At 43.0% G+C, this 25,778-nt stretch overlaps 1 protein-coding gene across 5 annotated transcripts in view; it reads left to right on the forward strand.

Annotated features, from left to right (window-relative positions):
• Positions 1-25,778, forward strand: part of LOC149319213 (guanine nucleotide exchange factor DBS-like) — a 173,667-nt gene that overhangs the window by 30,183 nt on the left and 117,706 nt on the right. The window contains exon 1 of one of the 5 annotated variants that reach the window (XM_089511298.1): positions 1,994-2,012. The exons of 3 other annotated variants lie outside the window; for them this stretch is intronic. Coding sequence is in view for 1 of the 2 variants with exons in the window: in XM_089511294.1 (XP_089367420.1) it covers positions 21,382-21,460 (79 nt within the window). In the remaining variant the exon portion in view is untranslated. Of the gene's footprint in view, positions 1-1,993; positions 2,013-21,166; positions 21,461-25,778 lie in introns of those variants that run through there. One more of the 5 variants, XM_089511294.1, reaches the window with a different exon arrangement.

The following is a 25,778-nucleotide window of genomic DNA, read 5'->3' on the forward strand; positions in this document are numbered from 1 at the left end:
TAATTAGGCAAAGGTGAGATGACAGATGAGTAGAGAAACATATGAATAGAGGGGGAGTTCTTGGTCGGTTATGTTGATATGGACTTGTGGCTATGAAAGAACTGGACAAGATTCTAAAGTGTAAAGATATAACACTAAAGGGAGGATCGTCCGAGCCATTGTATTCCCCATCACCATGTATGAATGTAAAAGCTGGACAATGAAGAAAACCGATAGAAAGAAGATTAACTCATATGAAGTGTGGTGCTGGAGAAGAGTGCTGAAGATACCATGACTAGCCAAGAAGATAAATAAATGGGGTGTAGAACAGATTAAGCCTGAACTCTCCCTGGAAGTCAAGATGACTACATTGAGAACTGTCATACTTTGGCCCCATCATGAGAAGGTATGATTTATTAGAAAAACCAATAATGCTAGGTAAGGCAGAAGGAAGCAGAAAAAGAGGAAGACCACATGCCAGATGGTTAGATGTGATCAGGGAGGCCACGGGCCTGATCCTGCAAGACCTAAGCACAGCAGTCTTGGAGATGTGTCATCCATAGGGTTGTCATGACTTGAAATAAACTCGAGGGTAGTTAACAACAACAAAAAGAGAAGCTGTTAGTGATTGAGATAGCAACTAATGTTATAATATGAGTAATGTGCCAGGAAACCACTAGCAATTGGCTGGAGTTCATGAATATATCCTTTTCAGCTGTTTTTCTTTCCAATCACCATTTTAAGGGTTTTTTGTTTAAGGATTGTGATTTAGAGATCTGAAACTCAATGTCAATTTCTATTACTTTATGCATTCCACCACTCAATTATTGGTATAAATATTTGTCTCACTGCATGCGTATACTGTTGAACTAGACAAAGGCCTGGTACAGACTGCTGGAAAGCAGCAGTCTGGGACCAATTTTAGGGCTTAGGAGTGCGGAGCGATGGCATGCTCCCGAGCTCTACCGCATACTGGCAGCACCATCATGGCTTGGCTCCATCATGATGCAAGTGCAACACAGTGTCTAAACATTGCTGCGTGTGCATCATTGCTGTGCACAAGTGCGCCATTGGTGCACTCATGGTGCCCACCATGCAGACTAAAAAGAACCTGCTTACAGCAGGTTCTTTTTAGTCCTGATGGACGCCGCACTGTTTGCTTGCTGCAGCCTCTGTCAAGAGTAAAAACAGGCAGCTCCAGCGCACCCTTTTGGGGGTGGTCTGTCGAGCTCCTAAATGTACAAAAGATTAGGTTATTAGTCTCTCCGTCTCAAAGTTACTACAAAATCCCTTTGTATACTGATCCAGACTAACATTGCTATGTCTTCTAATATTATTCATATTTGTTTGAGAAACTTTTCACTGTTTAAAAAAGGAACTCCAAAGCTGTTTACATCTTCTGTAAAGTTATCTAACAGGTCTCTGCCTCTTGAAAATGATCAAATAAATTTGGTTTTTACCATAGTCCAATCCATTAGCAAAACTTTGTAGTAGCATGGTTTAAGGGTTGATGTATTAGCCTTTAGTGCCCAGTAGGTGCCGCTGTTGAATTACAGTGGCATGGCTGATGACAGATACATGGCTGAGAGTAAGTCACAGTGTCTAAGCAGTGTGTGTGCATGTGTATCACACAAAAAGCCTGAAGAGTGAATCCTCTCTGTGTTAAAATATTTTTCTTTTTCCATCTAAGTAACTTAATTTATAAAAATGGGGACACTTGTACATAACAGAGGTAGAATTCATAATAATAACCAGAAAAATAGAAGAAGCCAAGCCTCAGCACTTTTTGAACAATGTTGAGGTTTAAAAGATGCCTGCTTAAAGGGCCTGGTAGATCTCTTCCAAGTTGGTATGATACTTGCTACAATAAATGCACCCCTCTGTCATAAAACATGTGATCATTTTGTTTCCAAGGAAATCCATTCACTGCAAATAATCTGTCGTTTAGCACCGTTGTTGATGATGTGGCCGTGGATCTGGGATTTAAAGCACTCAAACTCTCCACACACACACACCCCCGCATTAATCAAACAGTAGGTAACACCTTTATTAAACTTTAGGAAGTGGATATTGTGGAAGAAAGGGGATTGGGATTCTGAAGTAAGCTGCAGAAGAGGTTTGTAATAACCTTGGAGCAAATGTAGATGGAAAAACAAACTTTTGTTAATTGAGAATGTTTGTAATATTCATTTTACAATCTTCATTCGCTCTTTAAAGAAAAAGAAATTGATATTGGTATTGACTATTGAATTATTGGAATTCCTGTATTTCCCTTTTCAGTCGGTTTTTGACAGAATTGCTTATTATCAGTCCATATGCTCTGATGGAAAAGAGACCGATTTTTAACTTGTGTCTGGACAACTTACATATGTGGGTAATCTACTTATATAGATTGTTCAGAAGGTGGCACTGGACCTAACTTGTTCCATAGGGCTTGTCTACGTCATTTAAATACTCCTCACTTGATTTGAATAGACTGCAACCTGGCCACATGTGATAGAATTTGGGCTTTTTGTGGCGGGAGAATTTGCGGTTTTTATTGGAGTGTCCACAAGTATGCACATTATCAAATGTGTGACTGTCCACTTGCATGGATTTGCATGGCTGTTCCATCAGAAGGTGGCATTGGAATTGACCTGTTCCATAGGGCTTTTTTGGCAGAGGAAGAGTAAATAAATATGAATTTGCACAGGAAAGTGAAGACAAGTGTTGATGCAAATGTATGAAAATTCACAGCAGTTCACATGATAACATGTACATGTGGACTATCCCTGAATCAGGTGTTTCTTGTTACTGTTCTGTTCTTGACAGAGAGGTGAGGTTTTTCTCCAGCTTTATGACTAGTGTGTTCTTTAAATCTACCATGACAGTGACCATATCAGTGTTTCCTATTTGACCTTGCCAGGACTTTAAATATTCTTCTCACGATGAGACTCACTCACACAACTACTTTCTTGGATGGCAGCCCAATGGATCTTTTTATCCCACTGCTGCCACCAATTATGTGAAGGTGATGGCCATTATCCCACCAATTCCTCACTGTCATAGTACAAGTGTCTTCTGTACTATAACTCTCTTTAGATGCCAACACTCTGGGTTTCAAATTTCCCCCCAGCTTGGCACAAACTATTCTTTGACAGCCATGCACCCACTATCTTATGAGTTCCAAACCTAAAATACTTTTCTCAATGTTGGTAGCATTTTTAATATGTCTTTGGAATCACTTCAGACAGCTGCTTTTTGAAACAAAGTAAGAAATGTATTTATTGTTGTTATTGTTGTTACTATTATTATACTTCATTTACATAGCGCTGTAGATTTATACAGCACTGTACTTACAGACAATAAAATGGCTAAAAATGAAACCTGCCAATGGCATACATTCTACAAAATACATTTATTATTATTTTATTATTAACCTTTATTTATGAAGCGCTGTAAATTTACACAGCGCTGTACATGCAATCTTTTTAGTTAGACGGTTCCCTGCCCTCAGGCTTACAATCTAAAAAGACATGACACAGAAGGAGAAGGGAGTGGTGACGGGAAAGGGTAAGAGGTCCAGCAGTTCCTCTCTACCTCCGAGGCCTGGACCAAGGCAGATGGACTGGAGGGAGGGCTTGGCTCCAAAATGGAAGGTTAATCATTATCCAGGGAAAATACATACTCACAAGTAGGATAATACATATACAGTACATAGCAATACAGGAAATGGATCGATAAACAGCCAACAACAGAACATCAGATAGTAAGCGACAATTATGCGATGCCTGGGAAGGCTTCTCTGAATAGGATGGTTTTCAGCTCCGTTTTGAAGCTGGTTAAAGAAGTGATGGCTCTTGCTTGTGGAGGAAGAAGGTTCCAGGAGTGAGGGGCAGCAAGTGAAAAGGGGCGAATCCGGGATGGGGCAGAGGAAATCCTGGGCTGAGACAGGAACCCTTGACTACCAGAACGGAGGGCCCTGGTGGGAAGGTGAGGAGAAAGAAGGTCTGATAAGTAAGGAGGGGCCAGTCCATGGAGGGCTTTGAATGTCGACAGCAGGAGCTTATACTGAATGCGGAAAGGGAGAGGGAGCCAGTGAAGGGATGCCAACACAGGAGAGATGTGGTCAGAGCGGTGGGTGGAAGTGATAATGCGTGCAGCTGAATGCTGGACAGAGATTAAAGGCCGGAGGTGAGAAAAAGGAAGCCCAGCCAGGAGGACATTACAGTAATCGAGTCGTGAGACCACTAGGGCATGGACCAGGATCTTGGCAGTAGAGGCGGAGAGATATGGTCGGATTTTGGCAATATTGTACAAAAAGAATCTACAAGCCTTGGCTGTGGTCTGGATCTGAGGGATACACGACAGAGAAGAGTCAAAGATAAAACCAAGACTGCGGGCTTGCTGGACTGGTTGAATGGAGATGTTGTCCACAGAGACAGAAAAGGAGTGTTGAAGGTTGGGCTTAGGAGGAAAGACAAGAAGCTCCGTCTTGGACATGTTGAGCTTCAACCGCCGATGGCGCATCCACTGCGAGACAGCTGTAAGGCAAGATGAGACTTGCTGTTCAAGCCTTGGAGAAAGGTCAGGGGCAGAAAGATACAGCTGGGTGTCATCGGCATACAGATGGTAGGAAAAACCAAAAGAGCTGATGAGTTTTCCTAAGGACAGTGTGTAGAGAGAAAACAGAAGGGGACCCAGAACAGAGCCCTGGGGAACTCCAACAGATAAGGGAACAGGAGAAGAAGTCTGATCCCCTGCAACTACAGCAAAAGATCTGCCAGACAAGTAAGATCTAAACCAGTCAAGAACAGAGTCTGAGAACCCAAGGTCAGAGAGTATGTCAATTAGGAGACAGTGATCAACAGTGTCAAAGGCTGCAGACAAATCGAGAAGAATGAGAACAGAGTAAAGGCCATTAGCCTTGGCCTGTAAAAGGTCATTCGAGATCTTAGTGAGAGCTGTCTCTGTAGAATGCCTTGGGCGGAAACCAGACTGAAAGGGATCGAGAATGGAGTTGGCTTCAAGAAACTCAAGACAGCGCGAATAGACAACCCGTTCCAGAACCTTAGAAAGAAAGGGGAGAAGAGAAATCGGACGATAGCTAGACAAAGAGGTGGGGTCAAGAGAAGGTTTTTTCAGAATTGGGGAAATGAGAGCATGTTTGAAGTCCGACGGGAAGGAGCCTGTAGAGAGAGAGAGATTGAAGATATGGAGGAGCGAGGGCAGAAAGGAGGGAGCTATAGAGATTAGAAGACGAGTAGGAATAGGATCAAGAGGACAGGTAGCAGGTTTGGAAGAGTTCAGAAGTGTAGAGAGTTCATCCAAAGAGGCAGGAGGAAAGACAGAAAATTTGTTAGGCGAAGGCGATAGAAGATTAAGAGCAGAAGAAGAATCAGGAGGGACTATCTCAGAGCGAATAGTGGTAATCTTAGAGATGAAATAGTTAGCAAAGTCATTAGGAGAGAAAGATGAAGAGACAGGAGGAGAGGGAGGTTTAAGCAAAGTATTGAAGGAGGAGAACAAACGCTGCGGGCACCTCTCATTGGCAGAGATCAATGATTTGTAATAATTCTGTTTAGCCATAGAGAGGGCGCGTGAGAAGGACGAAAGAACAAATTTGAAATGGATAAAATCAGCCCACTCTTTGGACTTTCTCCAAAGACGTTCGGCCGCTCTAGAGCAGGACCGGAGAAACTTAATGTTGGGGGTAAGCCAGGGCTGAGGTCTAGTCTTGGAGGAAGAAGTGCGTACAGAGACAGGTGCAAAATGGTCAAGAGTTGAGGAAAGAGTGGAGTTAAATAAAGACATAGCTGAATCAGCAGAATCCCCGAGATTTAGGGAAGAGAGAGATGAATCCAGGGTCAGACCAAGATGGTTAGAGTCGACAGATTGAAGATCACGAAAAAGACGTTGAATAGTATGGCGAGGAGGAGGAGTATAAGTGAGAGCAAAGGAGATTAAATGATGGTCAGATAGTGGAAAGTCAAGTGGCAGGTAGTCAGAAATGGCGCAGTTTGCAGCAAGAACTAGGTCAAGACAGTGACCAAGAGAATGAGTTGAAGAGTTGGAGTGTGGTTGGAGGCCAAAAGAAGCTAGCAGAGAGTTAAAGCGAGATGTTGTAGGGTTATTGGAATCGTCAACGTGGATATTAAAGTCACCAAGGATCAAAGTGGGGACTGAATCCGAAAGGAAGAATGTCAGCCATGATTCAAAGTCAGATAGGAACTGGGTGGCAGAACCAGGAGGGCGATAGATGACTGCAACCCGGAGCTGTAGAGGAGAAAAGAGTCTAATAGGATGAAACTCAAAGGAAGAGAAATGATAGCTGGGGGGAAAAGCTAGAACTTGAAACTGGCAGGAGTTAGATAGCAAGATACCAACCCCTCCTCCTCGACCCTCAGGACGGCTTGTGTGCGTGAAGGAGAGACCACCAAAAGAAAGGGCAGAGGAGGTTGCAGTATCATGGGCTGGGAGCCAGGTTTCGGTGAGAGCGAGGAGGTTGAAGGATTTAGAGAGAAAGAGGTCATGAATTGCTGTTGCTTTAGGGGCAGCTGAGCGGCAGTTCCAGAGGGAGCAGAGGAAGGGAAGCAGGGAGACAGGGAGAGGCCGAATGGGGATCAGGTTAGGAGAAATGTGGCGAGCCATGGGAAGGATGGGATTCACAGAGAAAAGAAAGAGGTGAAGCTAGCTTTACAATTAAAGGTCAACAACAACAACAATAACAATAATGACAAAAACAATAATAATATAGCCAGCTCAGGCCTTCTGGGTATGAGTCCGATGCAAGCAGGAAGTTCTACCAGGGAGCACAGGTTAAACTTGTCCTTCTTCCTGTGGAGAATTCTGGGACAAGCAGGAGAGTGAGATGGAGCCAAGGGCCTTCTGGGAAGGAGAGAGTTCCTTTGTGTAGGGCTGATGGGAAGTCCTACCTTCTTCCTCCTTTCCCCTCAGAGGCAGAGATGTAGCAGGGCCTTCTGGGAAGGAGAGAGTTCCTTTGTGTAGGGCTGATGGGAAGTCCTACCTTCTTCCTCCTTTCCCCTCAGAGGCAGAGATGTAGCAGGGCCTTCTGGGAAGGAGAGAGTTCCTTTGTGTAGGGCTGATGGGAAGTCCTACCTTCTTCCTCCTTTTCCCTCAGAGGCAGAGATGTAGCAGGGCCTTCTGGGAGGGAGAGAGTTCCTTTGTGTAGGGCTGATGGGAAGTCCTACCTTCTTCCTCCTTTCCCCTCAGAGGCAGAGATGTAGCAGGGCCTTCTGGGAAGGAGAGAGTTCCTTTGTGTAGGGCTGATGGGAAGTCCTACCTTCTTCCTCCTTTCCCCTCAGAGGCAGAGATGTAGCAGGGCCTTCTGGGAAGGAGAGAGTTCCTTTGTGTAGGGCTGATGGGAAGTCCTACCTTCTTCCTCCTTTTCCCTCAGAGGCAGAGATGTAGCAGGGCCTTCTGGGAGGGAGAGAGTTCCTTTGTGTAGGGCTGATGGGAAGTCCTACCTTCTTCCTCCTTTCCCCTCAGAGGCAGAGATGTAGCAGGGCCTTCTGGGAAGGAGAGAGTTCCTTTGTGTAGGGCTGATGGGAAGTCCTACCTTCTTCCTCCTTTTCCCTCAGAGGCAGAGATGTAGCAGGGCCTTCTGGGAGGGAGAGAGTTCCTTTGTGTAGGGCTGATGGGAAGTCCTACCTTCTTCCTCCTTTTCCCTCAGAGGCAGAGATGTAGCAGGGCCTTCTGGGAGGGAGAGAGTTCCTTTGTGTAGGGCTGATGGGAAGCCCTTCTTCCTCCTTTCCCCTCAGAGGCAGAGATGTAGCAGGGCCTTCTGGGAAGGAGAGAGTTCCTTTGTGTAGGGCTGATGGGAAGCCCTTCTTCCTCCTTTCCCCTCAGAGGCAGAGATGTAGCAGGGCCTTCTGGGAAGGAGAGAGTTCCTTTGTGTAGGGCTGATGGGAAGTCCTACCTTCTTCCTCCTTTCCCCTCAGAGGCAGAGATGTAGCAGGGCCTTCTGGGAAGGAGAGAGTTCCTTTGTGTAGGGCTGATGGGAAGCCCTTCTTCCTCCTTTCCCCTCAGAGGCAGAGATGTAGCAGGGCCTTCTGGGAAGGAGAGAGTTCCTTTGTGTAGGGCTGATGGGAAGTCCTACCTTCTTCCTCCTTTCCCCTCAGAGGCAGAGATGTAGCAGGGCCTTCTGGGAAGGAGAGAGTTCCTTTGTGTAGGGCTGATGGGAAGTCCTACCTTCTTCCTCCTTTCCCCTCAGAGGCAGAGATGTAGCAGGGCCTTCTGGGAAGGAGAGAGTTCCTTTGTGTAGGGCTGATGGGAAGTCCTACCTTCTTCCTCCTTTTCCCTCAGAGGCAGAGATGTAGCAGGGCCTTCTGGGAGGGAGAGAGTTCCTTTGTGTAGGGCTGATGGGAAGTCCTACCTTCTTCCTCCTTTCCCCTCAGAGGCAGAGATGTAGCAGGGCCTTCTGGGAAGGAGAGAGTTCCTTTGTGTAGGGCTGATGGGAAGTCCTACCTTCTTCCTCCTTTCCCCTCAGAGGCAGAGATGTAGCAGGGCCTTCTGGGAAGGAGAGAGTTCCTTTGTGTAGGGCTGATGGGAAGCCCTTCTTCCTCCTTTCCCCTCAGAGGCAGAGATGTAGCAGGGCCTTCTGGGAAGGAGAGAGTTCCTTTGTGTAGGGCTGATGGGAAGTCCTACCTTCTTCCTCCTTTCCCCTCAGAGGCAGAGATGTAGCAGGGCCTTCTGGGAAGGAGAGAGTTCCTTTGTGTAGGGCTGATGGGAAGTCCTACCTTCTTCCTCCTTTTCCCTCAGAGGCAGAGATGTAGCAGGGCCTTCTGGGAGGGAGAGAGTTCCTTTGTGTAGGGCTGATGGGAAGTCCTACCTTCTTCCTCCTTTCCCCTCAGAGGCAGAGATGTAGCAGGGCCTTCTGGGAAGGAGAGAGTTCCTTTGTGTAGGGCTGATGGGAAGCCCTTCTTCCTCCTTTCCCCTCAGAGGCAGAGATGTAGCAGGGCCTTCTGGGAAGGAGAGAGTTCCTTTGTGTAGGGCTGATGGGAAGTCCTACCTTCTTCCTCCTTTCCCCTCAGAGGCAGAGATGTAGCAGGGCCTTCTGGGAGGGAGAGAGTTCCTTTGTGTAGGGCTGATGGGAAGTCCTACCTTCTTCCTCCTTTCCCCTCAGAGGCAGAGATGTAGCAGGGCCTTCTGGGAAGGAGAGAGTTCCTTTGTGTAGGGCTGATGGGAAGTCCTACCTTCTTCCTCCTTTCCCCTCAGAGGCAGAGATGTAGCAGGGCCTTCTGGGAAGGAGAGAGTTCCTTTGTGTAGGGCTGATGGGAAGTCCTACCTTCTTCCTCCTTTTCCCTCAGAGGCAGAGATGTAGCAGGGCCTTCTGGGAGGGAGAGAGTTCCTTTGTGTAGGGCTGATGGGAAGTCCTACCTTCTTCCTCCTTTCCCCTCAGAGGCAGAGATGTAGCAGGGCCTTCTGGGAAGGAGAGAGTTCCTTTGTGTAGGGCTGATGGGAAGCCCTTCTTCCTCCTTTCCCCTCAGAGGCAGAGATGTAGCAGGGCCTTCTGGGAAGGAGAGAGTTCCTTTGTGTAGGGCTGATGGGAAGCCCTTCTTCCTCCTTTCCCCTCAGAGGCAGAGATGTAGCAGGGCCTTCTGGGAAGGAGAGAGTTCCTTTGTGTAGGGCTGATGGGAAGTCCTACCTTCTTCCTCCTTTTCCCTCAGAGGCAGAGATGTAGCAGGGCCTTCTGGGAGGGAGAGAGTTCCTTTGTGTAGGGCTGATGGGAAGTCCTACCTTCTTCCTCCTTTCCCCTCAGAGGCAGAGATGTAGCAGGGCCTTCTGGGAAGGAGAGAGTTCCTTTGTGTAGGGCTGATGGGAAGCCCTTCTTCCTCCTTTCCCCTCAGAGGCAGAGACATATAAAACAATAGATAGTAATACAAGATAGAATTACTGTATATACTCGACTATAAGTCGACCTCATGTATAAGTCAAGGTCAAGTTTTGGAGGTAAAATTATGGATTTTGATATGACCCTTGGATAAGTCAAGGGTAAAACTTAGGGGCATGTAACAAGGATCTAAATGATGAAGAAAGGAAAACAATGCCAAAGAACCTGCAAAATTATGGCAGGCATAACAGGGCAGTGGAGAGCCTGGGCTGGGACAGCAGACCTTGACTACCAGAATGGAGGGGATGAATGGGAATGTGGGGAGAAAGTAGTTCAGATAAATGGGGGGGGGGGGGGCAGCCCACACAGAACTTTAAAAGTTAACAACAGAAGTTTATACTGAATATGGAAGGGGAAGGAGAGAAGGGATGATAATAGAGGAGAAACATATATTTGCAAGTCAGGCTGAATATAGTATCTCTTTTAGTGGATGGTGTTCACAATGGATACGTTGTATAAATACTTCCATTAGTTACACAGTTTAACAGTTTCTTTAGTTTGCCTTAGTAATTATTTCTTTATAGCTTTATATATGTTCCCTTACAGACTCTTACAGAACCTTTATTAAACTTCTGTATCTTATAACCCTTCTAGTTACCTGTCACTCACACAGGGCTCCCAGGGACCGCTCTCAGAACGGAATAGAAGGAGCTTGGAATGAGTGAGGGATGAGTGGGGGACACATTTTATCACACAAGTCCCTCATTCCTTCTGTTCCATTCCCCATCCGTTTCTGAGGAGGAGATTTTTGAGAACTGTTCAAAACAGAAGGAGGGACTGTGTACAGTAAAATGCATTCCCCCACTCGTTCCATTACCTTCCTGGCTCCTTTGGGATCGTTCTCATCGTGTCCCAGGAGCCCTGTGCGATAAAGTTCACTGTCTCCTGCAGGGCACTACAACAGTATAATTAAGGGCATTCGTCCCTTTCTTGGGTACCTAAAACCCTTTCTAACTGCCCCTCTCAGCAGCCTAACCTAGCCTCAACAGCTCTTCATCCCTCAAGGCACACTAAATATCACCCCCTTTTAAGCCTGCTCCTCCCTCTTATATACTCATTCCTGGGAGCAGGCCCCACCTTTTTCTGTCTTCACTCTCATTGGCTAGTGCCAAGGCTCTACTCTGCCTATTGTCTCCACAATTATATTCTTGCATGATCTATAGACAATTTATAATATGATGTGATAAGGGGATTTACATCTATGTAGATACAGTATGTGATTTTAAGAAGATGTATAGCCATGCAAGAGGGAATAGATTACAATTTACAGAAAATGTATAATTGTCCCCTATGTACCTTGGGACTGCACAATTATAGCTCTGTGATTCCACTTTAACAACCATGGTGCCTTCCTATGGAATCCTGGATTTTACTATTTTAAGATGGGTAATTAGTATTCTCCACCAGGGAGGTCTAGTGCATAATAGTTGTTGTTAGCTGCCCTTGAGTCAACTTGACTCATGGTGACCCTTTAGATGAGACATCTCCAAGGCCCTCTGTCTTTCAGTGCTCTGCTTAAGACTTTTAGATTCATGCCCATGGCCTCCCTGATTCAGTCTAGGTATCTGGCATGCAGTCTTCCTCTCTTTCTACTACCCTCAACCTTCCCCAGCATTATTGTCTTTTCTAATGAGTCATGCCTTCTCATGATGTGGCTGAAGTATGACAGCCTCAGTTTGAGCATATTGGCTTCTAGGGGTCACCTAGGATCACCAAACTACAAACCCCAAGATTCCAAAGGATGCAGTCATGATTATAAAGATGGCATCATAGTGCTACATTGTGAAGTGTGAAAGGGTCCCTTTTTATAACCCTTCTTTCTAAGCATGGTCCTTCAATGCTGGCTGAAAATGAAAGCAACTAGGGCCAGGGAGATGTAGTTTGGTAATCTGCAGACACTTGTCTTCCATGCAATCCTTTTGATTCACAAACACACAAATTTCTGTAAATTCATAGCATAACTTTTTCTGAAGTGTTATGACAGGTTTTTTTTTTTTAAAAAAATAGGATGATGCTGTACAAGGACAAGTTTGTTTGTTGTGTTCCATTTGTAGGTTAGTAAATATTTGATTAAGAGGGGAAATACTGAGTAGAACGTGGTAGCGTCAGAGGGAGAAACTGGTGTGGATCTACTAGACCAAAAGAGGAATCTGGCTTAATTTGGCATTGGCTGGCTTTACGCATCCCAACTTTGTTTACCTGACAAAACATGGTTTTACTTGAGAGAATGACATGTAAAATAATGACAGGTTGTTAATCCTTTCCATTTACTGATTGTATTCTTGGTATTAACTGTGGCTTGGTCTTTTCCCCGGTAGATGGGACTTGTACACGATTCTCCTATATCCAGGTTTAATTTTCTTAGGTGATTAATTGGCTCTTGCAGTGATAAAACATCCACACGTTTGATGGGCTCATTTATAGAAGTGTGAATCAAGCACCCTATAAAACAACTTCACTTAAAAAAAGCTAGGTGCAATTTGGGTACTTTACATATAAAATTATATGGATGAATAGATAGATGGAAAATTATTTTCTTTAATATTATCACACCAAAGCTCTTGGTTTTTAAGTTAGGTCTGTACTTACAAAATACTATCGTAATGATAACTGGAAAGAATAGAAATAGAATAGAAAGAATAGTGTAACTATATCCCATTTTATTATGAAATACTGAGTCAGCTTATTCTCTAAGGGCAAATTCTACTTTTCTTTGATATGTAGTCAAACTGACAAAGTACCAGTAATGTTCTCTTGTTCTGTCCTGAAATGCCTTTAGAATTAATGCCACATTTGACAGTAAAAGATGATTTTTTATTGAAAAGCCATTTACTATATTTGTTGAGATTAGCCTAACTTTCTCTTAAATTAATATTGCATTGCCCTTTACTAATCTCTTTACATCCAATTCATTAGGAGTGTAGATTAAGAGGGCTTTATTTTACCATAGTTAATTTAAAAGTGTATATGGCTCAAGAGAATCTTGTAACCCTTTCACAATCAAACTATTAAATAGTGTTAAACTATTAAAATGAATTTTATCACCAGATGTCTTCAATTCAGTCTCTTTATCATTCAGTTTTGTTAAAATAAATGAAGTCTTTAAATACTGTGCTTAATGACCACTTATGTTTTTTCAAGTTTCATTATGTCTGGAGACAGTTCTGGAAAATATCTACCACCACCCCCCTTCCAATATATCATTATTTTTTATTGTGTTCAAGGTCTCGTTCTTTAGAAGCAACACTGTTTTAAGATAATATGCTTATTTTTGGAAAACTTATCACACATAGCTAAAGGAATATGATTGTTGCACATTGGATCAAAATTAAATCCTTGTTAAGATGCATGTCATCATTTCTTGAACAAAGGACCAAGATCCCTAGTCCCATCCCTTACGTCAGGGGTAGGCAACCTGCGGCCCGCGGGCCGGATGCGGCCCAGCAAGGCCTTGGGACCGGCCCCAGCCCGGTCCTGCCACTGATTGCCGCCGGGGCCTTTGGCGTCTTGCGTGAGGGGCATGGTGGGGCAATTGTCTATAGAAGCCTCAGAAACATGCATTTATCTTAACATTTTTTAAAAAATCAGCAAATTTTTTCACGTGTCCTCCATTTTTTATAAAAAAAAGGTGTCCTCCATTTGGAAATTTTGTCCTACATTTGTCCCAGTTTATTTATTTATTTATTTATTTATTTATTTATTTATTTATTTATTTTAAAAGGTTTATTTAATTATTTATTTTTTGGCTTCGGCCCCCCAGTTGTCTGAGGGACAGCAAACCGGCCCCCGGCTCAAATGGGTTGCCTACCCCTGCCTTACGTTATCACTTTCCTCACATGGAAGATTATACATCTGTAAAGAAGGCCTTGTTTTCATGAAAGTTCTCCATGCATGCAAAACCTCTGAAAAATCATCTCTTTGCTAACATGGAAACTCTTCAGGTCAACAGGAACTACTCTTCAGATATGTTGTTTTTCACACAAGGACAGTGATGACAGAGGGTGCTCTGTAGATGACTAGCAGAACATGGATACTAAATTCTCCCCTGTATCCAAGTTCAAGAAAGCATGGTGAGTCTGTGGGGTTTTAATTATGTTCTAGGGCATCTTGAGATTCTAAGGTATTCACCTCAGTTTTCTTAATAGGATTATCAGCAATAAAGAGAGCAAGGAATACTGTATCCAGTTCTAGGCACCACAATTCAAAAAGAAGTTGATAAACTGGAGCGTGTCCAAAGGAGGGCAACTAAAATTGTGAAGGGTCTGGAAACCATGTCCTATGAGGAATGCCTTAGGGAGCTGGGGGTGTTTAGCCTGGGGAAGAGAAAGTTAATTAAATATTTGAAGGGATGTCATATTGAGGAGGGAACAAGCGTGTTTTCTGCTGTTCCAGAGAACAGGACCTGGAACAATGGATGCAAGCTACAGAAAAAGAGATTCCACCTCAACATTAGGAGGAACTTCCTGACAGTAAGGGCTGTTTGACAGTGGAACACACTCCCTTGGAGAATGCTGGAGTCTCCTTCCCTGGAGGTCTTTAAACAGAGGCAGGATGGCCATCTGTCGGGGATGCTTTGATTGAGAGTTCCTGCATGGCAGGGGCTTGGACTGGATGGCCCTTGTGGTCTCTTCCAACTCTATGATTCTTTGATTCTATATCTGCCAGGTGCTGAGCTTTCAATGCTGGGTTTAGTGAGTAAATTTTTGGAGTGGCTAAGGTCCAGTGCACACTGCAGAAATAATCCAGTTTGAGACTGCTTTAACTGCCCTGGCTCAGTGCCCCAGAGCTCCCTGATAAAGAAGGCTAAATGTCTCACAAGACCACAGTTCCTAGAATTCCCTAGCATTGATCCAGAGTAGTTCAAGCAGTCTCAAACTGGATTATTTCTGCAATGTGTTTTGAACCTAGATTGCACCTATGCTGAACATTAGATAATAGCCAAATATGTTTGGACAGTGTTCTACCACAAAATCTTAAGGCTTAAGTTACAAATTAGCAAACTAAGGGGCAGTACAGACTGGCACTTTGTGCCAGCCTGATTGCATACTACGGCTGAATCAGGGCTGAACGTTTACATACTCAAAGCCCTAGTTCCACCATACATGTGCCATTATGGCATGTGTCCATCCACATAGGGCACACCATAGGGCAAGGGTGGCGCAGTGCCCAAACGGCGCTGACCGGAAGGGAAGTCATCATGGCATGCGAGCGCCGCTATGGCACTCCTTCCAGGAAGCTGCTTACAGAAGCTTCTTTTTGCTCCTGAGAGGGAATGGATCGTTGCCAAGGCGTGTCTGCGGCAATGATCCAGGGCTAAAAGAGGCGGCATTTGGCCACTCATCTGTTGAGCCCCTAAGTGACCTCAAATTACAAATTAGCAAACTAAGTGATGGAGAAATTTTTTGAAAATGTGAATTTTTATATCTTAAAATGCAACTGCAATTGCCTTTCCAAATGCACTAATTTTGATATGTCAGTTTAAACGTGCTTTTATCAATCTGCTGATAAAGAAGGGGAAAGAGGGCAAACAAAGTCAGTAACGAAGAGCTGTTGGTGAAGTCACACAGAAAAAATCTTCAAACATTTTTTCATAAAATTGAAAAACAAGGAATAATCAATGATCAATTTAACAATAGTCTTTCAACTCTTTTAATATAATTTCCTGTTACAAATTGAGCAAATTAGTTTGCTTTTGATAATGCTTTTATTGATGACTAGCAAAAGCACCCAGCTTTACAATGGCTTTATATTCCTCAGTCATACCCAACTAGAGTACTCTCTCTTTTCCCCTCTACTTTCTCTTTTCTCTGCCCCCTCCCCTTTGTTTGGTCTTTCTTTGCCTCCACTCCAATCCTGAAGATGGTATTGCAGGCTACAGACAAATTTTATTTCACTATAATTATTCATAGAATCAGAGATTCTATGGAAAAGATCACAAGGGCCATCCAGTCCTGCTCTCTGTCATGCAGTAATACAGTGTATAGGTACTTCAGTTAACAAAGTAGATGTGTTCCTGGGCATTGCTTCTTTAACAGAAACTTTGTTACCAGAGGTTGAAATACAGTGGTCCCTTATTATCTGTTGGGGTTTTGTTCCAGGACCCCCTCATGGATATCAAAATCTATGAATGCTCAAGGTTTGCTTTTTGGAGTGTGTGTGTGTGTGTGTGTATGATATTTTGAAACTGTGGGTGCTCAGTAAGTGATTCTGGAGGCATCCTACCTTACCTGTGGTACATAGGCACACACAGCTGCACTAAGATCACCTAGAGTAGAATCCCATTCTTTCCTAAATCAAGCTTTATTGCACTGTTTATTGTGGGCACACTGCTGCAACTCAACATGAAAGTCTCTTTCTTCATTCACCATCCTCCAAATGCTAATGGTGAAAAAAATACACCTTCCACCTAGACAAAAGGAAAAATGGGGCTGAGATCTTATAAAATGGCTTTGTAAAAAGGACCATCTTTGTCAGAGGCTTTGTTAACTGAGGTAAACCTGTTTGTTGTTGTTGTTGTTGTTGTGTGCCTTCATGTCATTTCCCACTTACAGTGACCCTAACAAAAACCTGTCATGGGTTTTTCTTGGCAAGATTTGTTCAGAAGAAGTTTGCCCTTGCCTTCCCCTGAGGCTGAGAGTATGTGACTTGCCTGTATCCCTTTTAAAAACTAAAAAACTGAAGAACACACTTCTGGAGCTCCCTTAGTATCAGTGGATGATTTTTGTTTAGATTTCATGGCCTTGTGGCTATGGTAGAGACCAGGCTTAACAGGCCCTCATTATCTTTTATTATTTTGGATGATTTCCCAATGAATTACGACACAGGATGATATTGTGATGTGGAACAGCAGCTGGCAAATAAACATTGCTTATGTACATTACTTCAGTACAGTGGTCAATGTACTTACTTTGCAATTTGAGATTCATTGTCCTAACTAGATGCTTGTCTGTTTCTGACAGCAGGAAATGATAATACTGTTGATGTTTTAGTGATATTGTTTTATTTTTATGTCTTTTTTACTTTCTTAGGGAGTCTGCTTCACTAGCTCCCCTGCAATTGGGTCTGAGAATTGAAAAATGGTGGATCATAATTGTAGTTGCCTCTTGGGGTTGTGATCCAAGGAGGGCTACTTGTAAATGCTAGATGTGTTGAAATCATCACTTCATTTTTTGACAAGTCTTTTGGAGAGTAAAAAGCAAGACTTGAATACCAAGTAAAATTCTGTTCTCTTGTCTCTTTACTAAATCAGATTAATTATTTTAAAAGTGAAAATTTGTGAAGGATTGGGAACAAAGGCTTGATCAGAGGCAGCTTGTCTCATGAGGGTGAATATTTAAAAACTGGAAAAGATTATGAACAATTGTATAAAGAAAAGAAAAAGAAAGATAAAGCAGTTTGTTGCTACAACTCAGCAGTACCTAGTTAAAACTACAACGTTACATAACCATATTTTGTGAAGACGTGAATCTCCCAGAATTTTTCTCATTGGATTTACAACATTAGACGAGCTGGGGGGGGGGGGGGAGTGAACCTAAAACCTCATCAGATGATTACTACATAAATATACCTCTAAGCTTGTAGGATAAATACTTAATCCTATAATATGAATACTTAATCTATATTAATACTTAAACTACTATATAAATACTTAATCATATTTTCCAACTACTTGCAACCAAACATTTAGAAGGAAACAGCCACTTGATATTTGCTCCCCAATATTTATTTTTCATTTCTACCACCACTTCCACTTCTCTTGCCCCTCTCTGATCTTGCAAGGCTTGCTTTCTCTTTTTTATGCCCCCAAAATAAAACTTCCTCTGTAAATCACTCTGAGGTCTTCAACTTGCCTGTTGCTTCATCAAGATTCACTGCCAGCTTGTATCCTGACACACTGATTGCCAAATACAAAAGCACCATCATTGCACTGCAGCCATATCCTTCTAAATTCCACTAGTATCAGAAACTAAGATGAGAAATAGGTAACAACAGGCATTCTCCATCTTTGCCTGCTTGTTTTATGGCACTGACTGTGCATTTGAGGTTGGCCCTCCCATTAGGCAATATGAGATGTCTGCTTCAGGTGGACTGTTCCTTTGTGTGAGAGCAGAGTAATATGTTCTAGACTACCTTGAGCTAGTCTTCTGTCTTACGTTAGTCTTCTGTCCTCAGCTGTTGAAAGAAGATTCAGTGGCAAGACCAATTGGCTTTTGTATCTGAAATGGGAGGTGCATCATCTTGTGTTTTATCTCTGGCCAACTGTGCACCAGGTCCATGTAACTTTGAAGATTAAAACTTGATTGTATTTCAGCTCAGCTTGCTGTTCTAATGGGGAAAATTTACATTTCCCCCTACTTTGGAATAAATAATGATCCCCAGCTATTTTTAGTTCTCATCTTTAAAATAAGTGTGAGAACACTTATTTTAATCAACATACAGTTTGCAGTCCATTCATAATGAGGTGATTTAACGTATAATATCTTACCTAGAGAGATGTATTGAAAAGAAAAGAGAGTGTACACACTAATTTTGGCCAAAGAGACAGCAAAATGATTTTCATATATCACAGTGCATATGTTATTTCTTACCATATGTGTGAAGTGGTCCTAATACTGTACTACTATGAAGGCTTAATAAGATTCTAGGTTTGCAGAGTTAAATGCAGCTGAATCTGAAGCTTGTCATCACTCTCGTCTGTGGAGTGCCACAGAAACACCAGTAAGGAAACTAGTAAGATGCTTCATGGCCTTGACCACACAGCTTCATCCTATGTGAGTTAAATGAGTTAGGGAGCCCTGATGGCACAGTGCTTAAATGCCAGTACTGCAGCCACAAGTTTGTATATTCAATCCCAGGGCTCTAAGGTTGCCTCAGCCTTCCATCCTTTTGTAGGTTGGTAAAATGAGTATCCAGCTTGTTGGGAGAAATTAGTTAACAGATTGTAAATTGCTTAGAGAGTGTTGAGTTGGAATCATAGAATCATAGAGTTAGAAGAGACCATAAGGGCCATCCAGTCCAACCCCCTGCCATGCAGGAAATCACAATCAAAGTACACCCGACAGATGGCCATCCAGCTCTGTTTAGAGACCTCCAAAGAAGGAGACCCCACCACACTTTGAGGGAGTGTGTTCCACAGTCTAACAGCTCTTACTGTCAAGACGTTCCTCCTAAGGTTGAGTTGGAATCTCTTTTCCTGTAGCTTGCATCCATTGTTCCATGCTCTAGTCTCTGGAGCAGCAGAAAACAAGCTTGCTCCATCCTCAATGTGATACCCCTTCAAATACGTAAACAGGGCTGTCACATCACCCCTTAACCATCTCTTCCCCAGGCTAAACATACCCAGCTCCCTAAGTCTTTCTTCATAAGGCATAATTTCCAGATCCTTCCGCATTTTAGTGACCCTCCTTTAGACATGCACCAATTTGTCAACATCTCTTTTGAATTGTGGTGCCCAGAACTGCACACAGTATTCCAGGTGAGGCCTGACCAAAGCAGAACACAGTGGTACTGTTATTTCCTTTGATCTTTAGTCAATATACTTCTGTTGATGCAGCCTGACATCGCATTGGCCTTTTTAGCTGCAGTAGACTCAACTTGTGGTATACTAGGACTCCTAAGTCCCTTTCACACCTAATCTCATTAAGCTAAGTGTCCCCCATCCTATAACTATGCATTTCGTTTTTCCGCCCTAAGTGCAGTACCTTACATTCCTCCCTGTTGAAATTTATTTTGTTAGCTTTGGCCCAGCTTTCCAATATATTCAGGTCTTCTTCAATTTTGATCCTGCCCTCTGGGGTATTAGCAACTCCTCCTAATTTGGTATCATCTGCAAATTTGATAAGCATGCCTTCTATTTCTTCATCCAAATCATTGATAGAGATGTTGGATAGCACTGGGCCTAGGACAGAACCCTGTGCTACCTCACTGGTCATTTCTTTCCGGGATGAAGAGGAGCCATTGCTTAGCACCCTTTGGGTTCAGCTGGTTACAATCTATGTAACAATTTTCCACTGATAAGCAGTATAGAAATGTATATGCCATTCTATTGTTGCATTTGTGGGACACAAGGAAGTAATAAAGAACAATCTATAAATGAACTATCCAAGCATCATTCAGTTCTACATTGCCTTTGAACTTACTAGCTAAATGTTTCAGAACCTCAGTCAACACAACCAGTCTTTAGTTTTCTGGCCTAGTAGGTATTACTAGGTGTAGGCCCATATCTGCTCACCTACCACAGAGCCAATCAGGCTGCAGTCTCTGTCTTGAGATTGAGTTTAACTGCAAAACTTTATGACTACAACACCTGGCCTAATTTTTGGACCTTTCTATTTCTTCTCCTTTTTTCTTTTTCTCTTTGGTACTACCTAGACAGTGAAGGTTTCCCCACTTTTCTGTCCTTCTGATTGGTCCTAATAAACATATTGTATATATGTGGATTTTACTGTTGTTATTTCTAATGGATCATCAAGGCTACTGTTTTGTTTTTAATTAACTCATGTAAGCCACATGGTGTAGTGGTTTTGATGTTGGATTGGACTCTGGAGATCACGGTTTGAATCCCCCCCCCCTTGATCAGGGGAACCTACTTGGTGGCCTTAGGCAAGTCACACTCTCTCAGCCTCAGAGGAAAGCAATGGCAAAAAGAAAAAGAAAACCCTGAACAGATCTTGCCAAGAAAGCCCAAATAGGAAACAACTTGAGAGCACACAATAACAACAATAAAGCGAACTTCATCCAGCCTTTTAGCTGGGGGTCTGTACTGAAAGGCTGAGGGTATATAGACGAATGTGTAAATTACTTTGGTAATTGGATTTCTGTTCTGTTTTTGTTTGTTTAAAAAGTGTGAGCAGATATTTAAAAATGGGTACTATCTTTACAAGGCTTGCCTGCATGCTTCACTTGAGCAGAACTGTATAGCCTCTGGGTTTACAGTGAACCTAAAATGATGTAAGTCTGTAGTGATGTTAAATTTGATTAAGAAGAGGTCTGCATGCTTTTGCTTTCAGAACGAAGATGTCCTTTTCATTGGGATCTGCATTGGCTTTCTTCTCTCTCTCTTTCCAAGGGAAAGTCAGGCAGCACCAGCATGTTTCTGATGCTGAAGTGCAGCAGCCCTGGGATGTGCCAGCTTTAATCTTCCAGAGAGAAGAGAATTGGCTAACAAAAGCTTTGCAATAATTCTGCCATCTAGTAACAAACCAGCAGCGGCAGAGAAGCACTTCCCAGAGGAGGGGAGAACTTTTTAAAGTGATATTGATGTAATTATCATTCATGACTCTGTCTCTCTCTCTCTTTCTGAAGAGCCTCCTCCTGCCAGTGTATTGCAGAGGAAAAAAGGAGCCTGACTTTACACCTCTTTCTGAGCTAGTATTAGGAGAATCTCTCATGGAGTAGTAATTGAAATGCAGTGTGGTTTGTCAAACGGTGCTAGAGGTTCCCCACCTCCACCTTCAGGACGGATGATGGGAGGAATGCTTCCCAAGGGTCATCTTTGTTAATGCTCGAGGATGAACTGTTGGCTAAAAACGGAAGAAATGGCTTTAGAAGAGCTGGTGTGGAGATTGTATGCTATTTCCCAGCATACTGGTAGGAGGAGCTGCTAGACTAAAAAATTATAAAAAGAAAAGTGCTTTGTGTATTTGACACTTGGCGTTTGGCTTTGTGTGTGTGTGTGTGTGTGTGTGCAATTTTTCAGTTGTAATTGGGGTGATTATTTAATTGTATTGTATTGCACTGTATTGGTGGGAAGGGTGATTGTTAATTGATCCTAGAACCCTTATACTGCTTTTTATAGGCTTTGTTTATAGAAATCAATGGAGGTCTGTGTATAAGGATTTAATAAGCATTTGTTCATACATGGTTTACAGTTCATATCAATCTGTAAAAATCAAAGGCATGTTCCCCCCTCCTCCCTGGTTGCTTTCTAAAAATATAATCTGAAATTACTCATTCAATAGAGAGATGGCTGCAGGCTAATTTTAGGATGCCTCCAGGCTGGTTTTCTAAATGGCAAAGGATATTTCAATCTGTCAGTAAAGAAGGTGTGAAGACTTTGTTTAATCAGAAATTTATTTATTTATTTCCATATTTTTAATTAAGAAACATTATTTAATTATTGGTATTGTGTATAGTTCCTGTTGCATTACAAAGAACTTTGTGAGCTTCAATCATGAAGCCATAAAATTTGTGTAATGCATGCAATTCCTAATGATAGATATGATGGGTTCAAGCTGTATCCCATTTGATGGTAACATTTTGGGCTTCTGTCTCAAGGGTTTGTTTCAGTAAATGTGATAATCATGTGCTGCTTGCAGTAAGCAAATTTGTCACCCAGAAAAAAAGGCTAAATGCAGTATAGATTTTTCTGTACTAAATTCTCCTTTTCTGTGTGGCTCTCAAAGCAGTAATACTCCCAAAGCCTTCTACCTACATGCCATAAATGGGGAAGGGTGGGGATTTAATAACATGCTGCTGCATGCTATTCTGTGCTATACATATTGTCATAATCCGATGCTGTCCTTTATTTTAAAAAATCAAGTATTTAGGATAATTAACAAAATGGCTGGTGTTTAGAGCTGCTGTGATTAATATTAAGGGTTCACTTAGAATGGGCAAATGGCTGTTCATCTGTTGGTTTTTTTAATCTCTTGCACCTGTCTCTTACTATGGTTGCTGCTTGCTTGGTTAATTTGTTAGTTTTCCTTAACCAAAAAAATAAAAATAAAATAAACATGTTTTAAATTATTACAAGCTACTCTCAGTCTTGCATACTCAATTGGAATATATATATATATCTTTCTAATAAAAAATTAAGTAAGCCAAGTACTAGTTCTTTATGTTTCATCTCTTGTTGAAATGCTTCTGCAATTTTCAGAAATACTGGAGACTCAGGTGGAGTTGTCTATATCTTAGTGGGTATATAAGAATTGGAGATGAACATTAAAACCATCTGTGATTTGCAGTGCCTAGTAAATCATGTTATTCTTCCTGTCACAACCAATATTGTAAGTTCCTTTTGTACAGTGTTGTGTGAAATATGAATTTTGCTTGTATTTTTAAACACTTGGCTTCCATATTTCCTAGAGATTACTCTGAGCTAGACACTTCACAGAATTGGTTGAAAACCATGCTTCTGTTCCAGTAAAGCATTTTATAGCAAATAGGAATAGATCTAAGGACAAAGTCAAGGTCAAACAATTTTTATTTTGCCCACACACAGCCTGATACATGAAGATGTATGTAAGAATAGCAAAGGCATAGATTCCAGATAACTTCAACTCCTTTGTAACAAGACAACAATTGGTAATTTGATGTATTCATATACATTTCAGAAACACACATTTCATAAAAAGTTCTAATAGTGGCAGGTTTGCAAAACTGATTACCCTTTACCAGGAAAAACACTCTCTGTGTTCTGTATACAGTATGTATTAAGCTTGCAGTTTGGATTTAATTCCAAATATATGCATATGGAATTTAAGCCTTCATTTCGGTGAAAGTATAGGTAGTGAACAGAATATTACACTTTGATGAGGGCCACAAACATCCAAATCCACACTTCACTTTGAAGGTCATTTAGTAACCTTGAGTCAGTCATTTTGCTTCTCTTCGGGAATTATCCAAAGATAATTTTGCTGTAAGGACAGAGGAAATATGAACAACCTACAACTACAGTACCTTCACTCATGTCCTCCCCATCTGGACAGGAAAAACCTGAAGGGTATTAGAACTTGGTCAGTTGAATATCTTACCCTGTTCCATGGAAGAAGGGATACTGGGTTATCAGCATTTCTGGTCTTTTGGAACAGTGTAGGTGTGTTGAGAGCCAGCATGGGACATTATCAGACAATGGAAATTGGAAGTATAATTCAATGGCAATCCGAACGCAATCATAGGATTTAATGTTATTGCGTGAGAGGTGATCACACGCAATTTCGGGCAATGGGAAGCTATTTTCAGGCAGTGGGAAGTCAGTTCAAATGCAATTCGAATTCACGTAAATTCGCTGAACTAGCGAATTCACGTGAATGCGTTCTGGCCCCACTTTCTTTTCATTCGAAATTCCTCCCGTGTGATAAACTCCATGGTGAAGTGATTTGAGTGTTGGACTATAACTCTGGAGACCAGTGTTCAGTTCCCAGCTCAGCCATGAAAACCACTGGGGTTTCAACCTAGGGGAAGGCAGTGGCAAACGTCTTCTGAACAAATTTTGCCAAAAAAAACCCCCAAAACAAAACATGATAGGGTTGCCATAAATAGGAAACAGCTGCAAGGCACACAACACATGCAGATGTGTCCAATTGTTTATACTGGTCCTGTCAAAATTCATCAAACAAAGAAAAAGTGAAAGTAGACCAGGCAGGACTCTACCATGTGACACTCATCTCCCTCCATGCTTTCATCAAAAACCTCTCTAGCTAATGCCCAAAAAGGCCTTTTCAGTCTGTCCAGTCAAGCTAACCACATGAGCAACTATATTTCTTCTTTGGATGGAAAACTAAAGTCAGCATGGTGTACTGGTATGGTTGCTGGGGCTAAGACTCTGGGAGGCCAGGATTTGACTCAGCCATGGAAACTAAGTGGGTGACCTTGGACAAGTCACGTTCTCTGAGTATTAGTACTTGATCACACGAGGAAAATTGGAAGGTTAAAGTGGGGGCAATGCAGGGTCATCCAGAGTATTAGGGACAACTTGCACCTGCTTATCACATGACGTTGCATGCAATTGGGACAGAATCCAGAGAGAATGTGAGGGGAATCAAGAAATGAGCAAATTTGCAAAACTACCGGATTTACATGTCCATTTTGCTTGCAAATTCACTCCCTTCACGTAATGCCATCCATGTGGAAAACAAGTCCCCAGATGACTCTAGTTTCCCAGATTTCCCAGCATCCTTTGCTGTGCCAGGGAGAGGTAGAAGGCTTTTTTCTTAAGGAATACACACACACTCTCTCTCCTGGAAGCTCCCTCCCTCCCCCGCCACCTTCCTCCTCCTTCTGGAGCGAAAGGCTCTCTGACTCTCCTCTTTCCCCTGCTGGCTCTCTGGTAAGCCAGCCTGGGGCCTCGGAAGAGTCCATCCCCACTGCCCTCCTCCTCCTCCTCATTCCAGCTGAGAGAGAGTTCCCAGAGGGTGGGAAAGGAAGAGGAGGAGGTGGAGATGGACTCCCCCAGCGCAGCTGTTCACCCGCTCCTCCGGGGCCCTCTTCCTTCACTGGGGCCAAGGCAAGCTCCAGGAGGGGGAGGAAGGAGTGGTGAAGAAGCTCCTCCCTTCCATCCCTGCCACCTTCCTCCTCCTCCTGGCCCCTTTGAAGGAAGAGGCCCCCAGAGGAGCGGGCAAGCAGCTGAGTTGGAGGAGTCCATCCCCACCTCCTCCTCCTCTTCCTTTCCCAGCCTCTGGGAACACTCAGTTAGGAGGAGGAGGAGGTGGCACCAGAGGGGGGCTCAGGAACAAGAAGGGGGAGGAAGGCAGCAGGGTGGACTCCTCCGAGGCCACAGGCTGGCTTGCCAAAGAGCCAGCAGGGGAAGGAGGAAAGGCAGAGAGACAAGCGCCACTGTCACACTCTCTCAACCAAGCTAGAGGGAGGAGGAGGAGGCAGAGGAGGGCCCAGGAGCACTCTGGCAAGGCTCCCCATTGCTATCCCCAACAAGATAGCCACCCTTCCCTTCCTGGAGCATGTGGGAGGGGTGCACTTGTGGAAATGACAGTTTAGAACAGGGGTAGGCAACCTTATTGAGCCGGGGGCCGTGTTGCTGTTCCTCAGACAACCGGGGGGCCGAAGCCAAAAAATAAATAATTAAATATTTTTTAAAAAACATTAAATATATAAATAAACCAGGACAAATGTAGGACAAAATTTTCAAATGGAAGACACTTTTTTTAAAAAAAAATGGAGGACATGCGAA

Source organism: Sceloporus occidentalis, unplaced genomic scaffold, assembly GCF_023333645.1.
Source record: "Sceloporus occidentalis isolate IW3139 unplaced genomic scaffold, rSceOcc1.0.p SCAF_2, whole genome shotgun sequence".
In the NCBI taxonomy this organism is placed as follows: domain Eukaryota; kingdom Metazoa; phylum Chordata; class Lepidosauria; order Squamata; family Phrynosomatidae; genus Sceloporus; species Sceloporus occidentalis.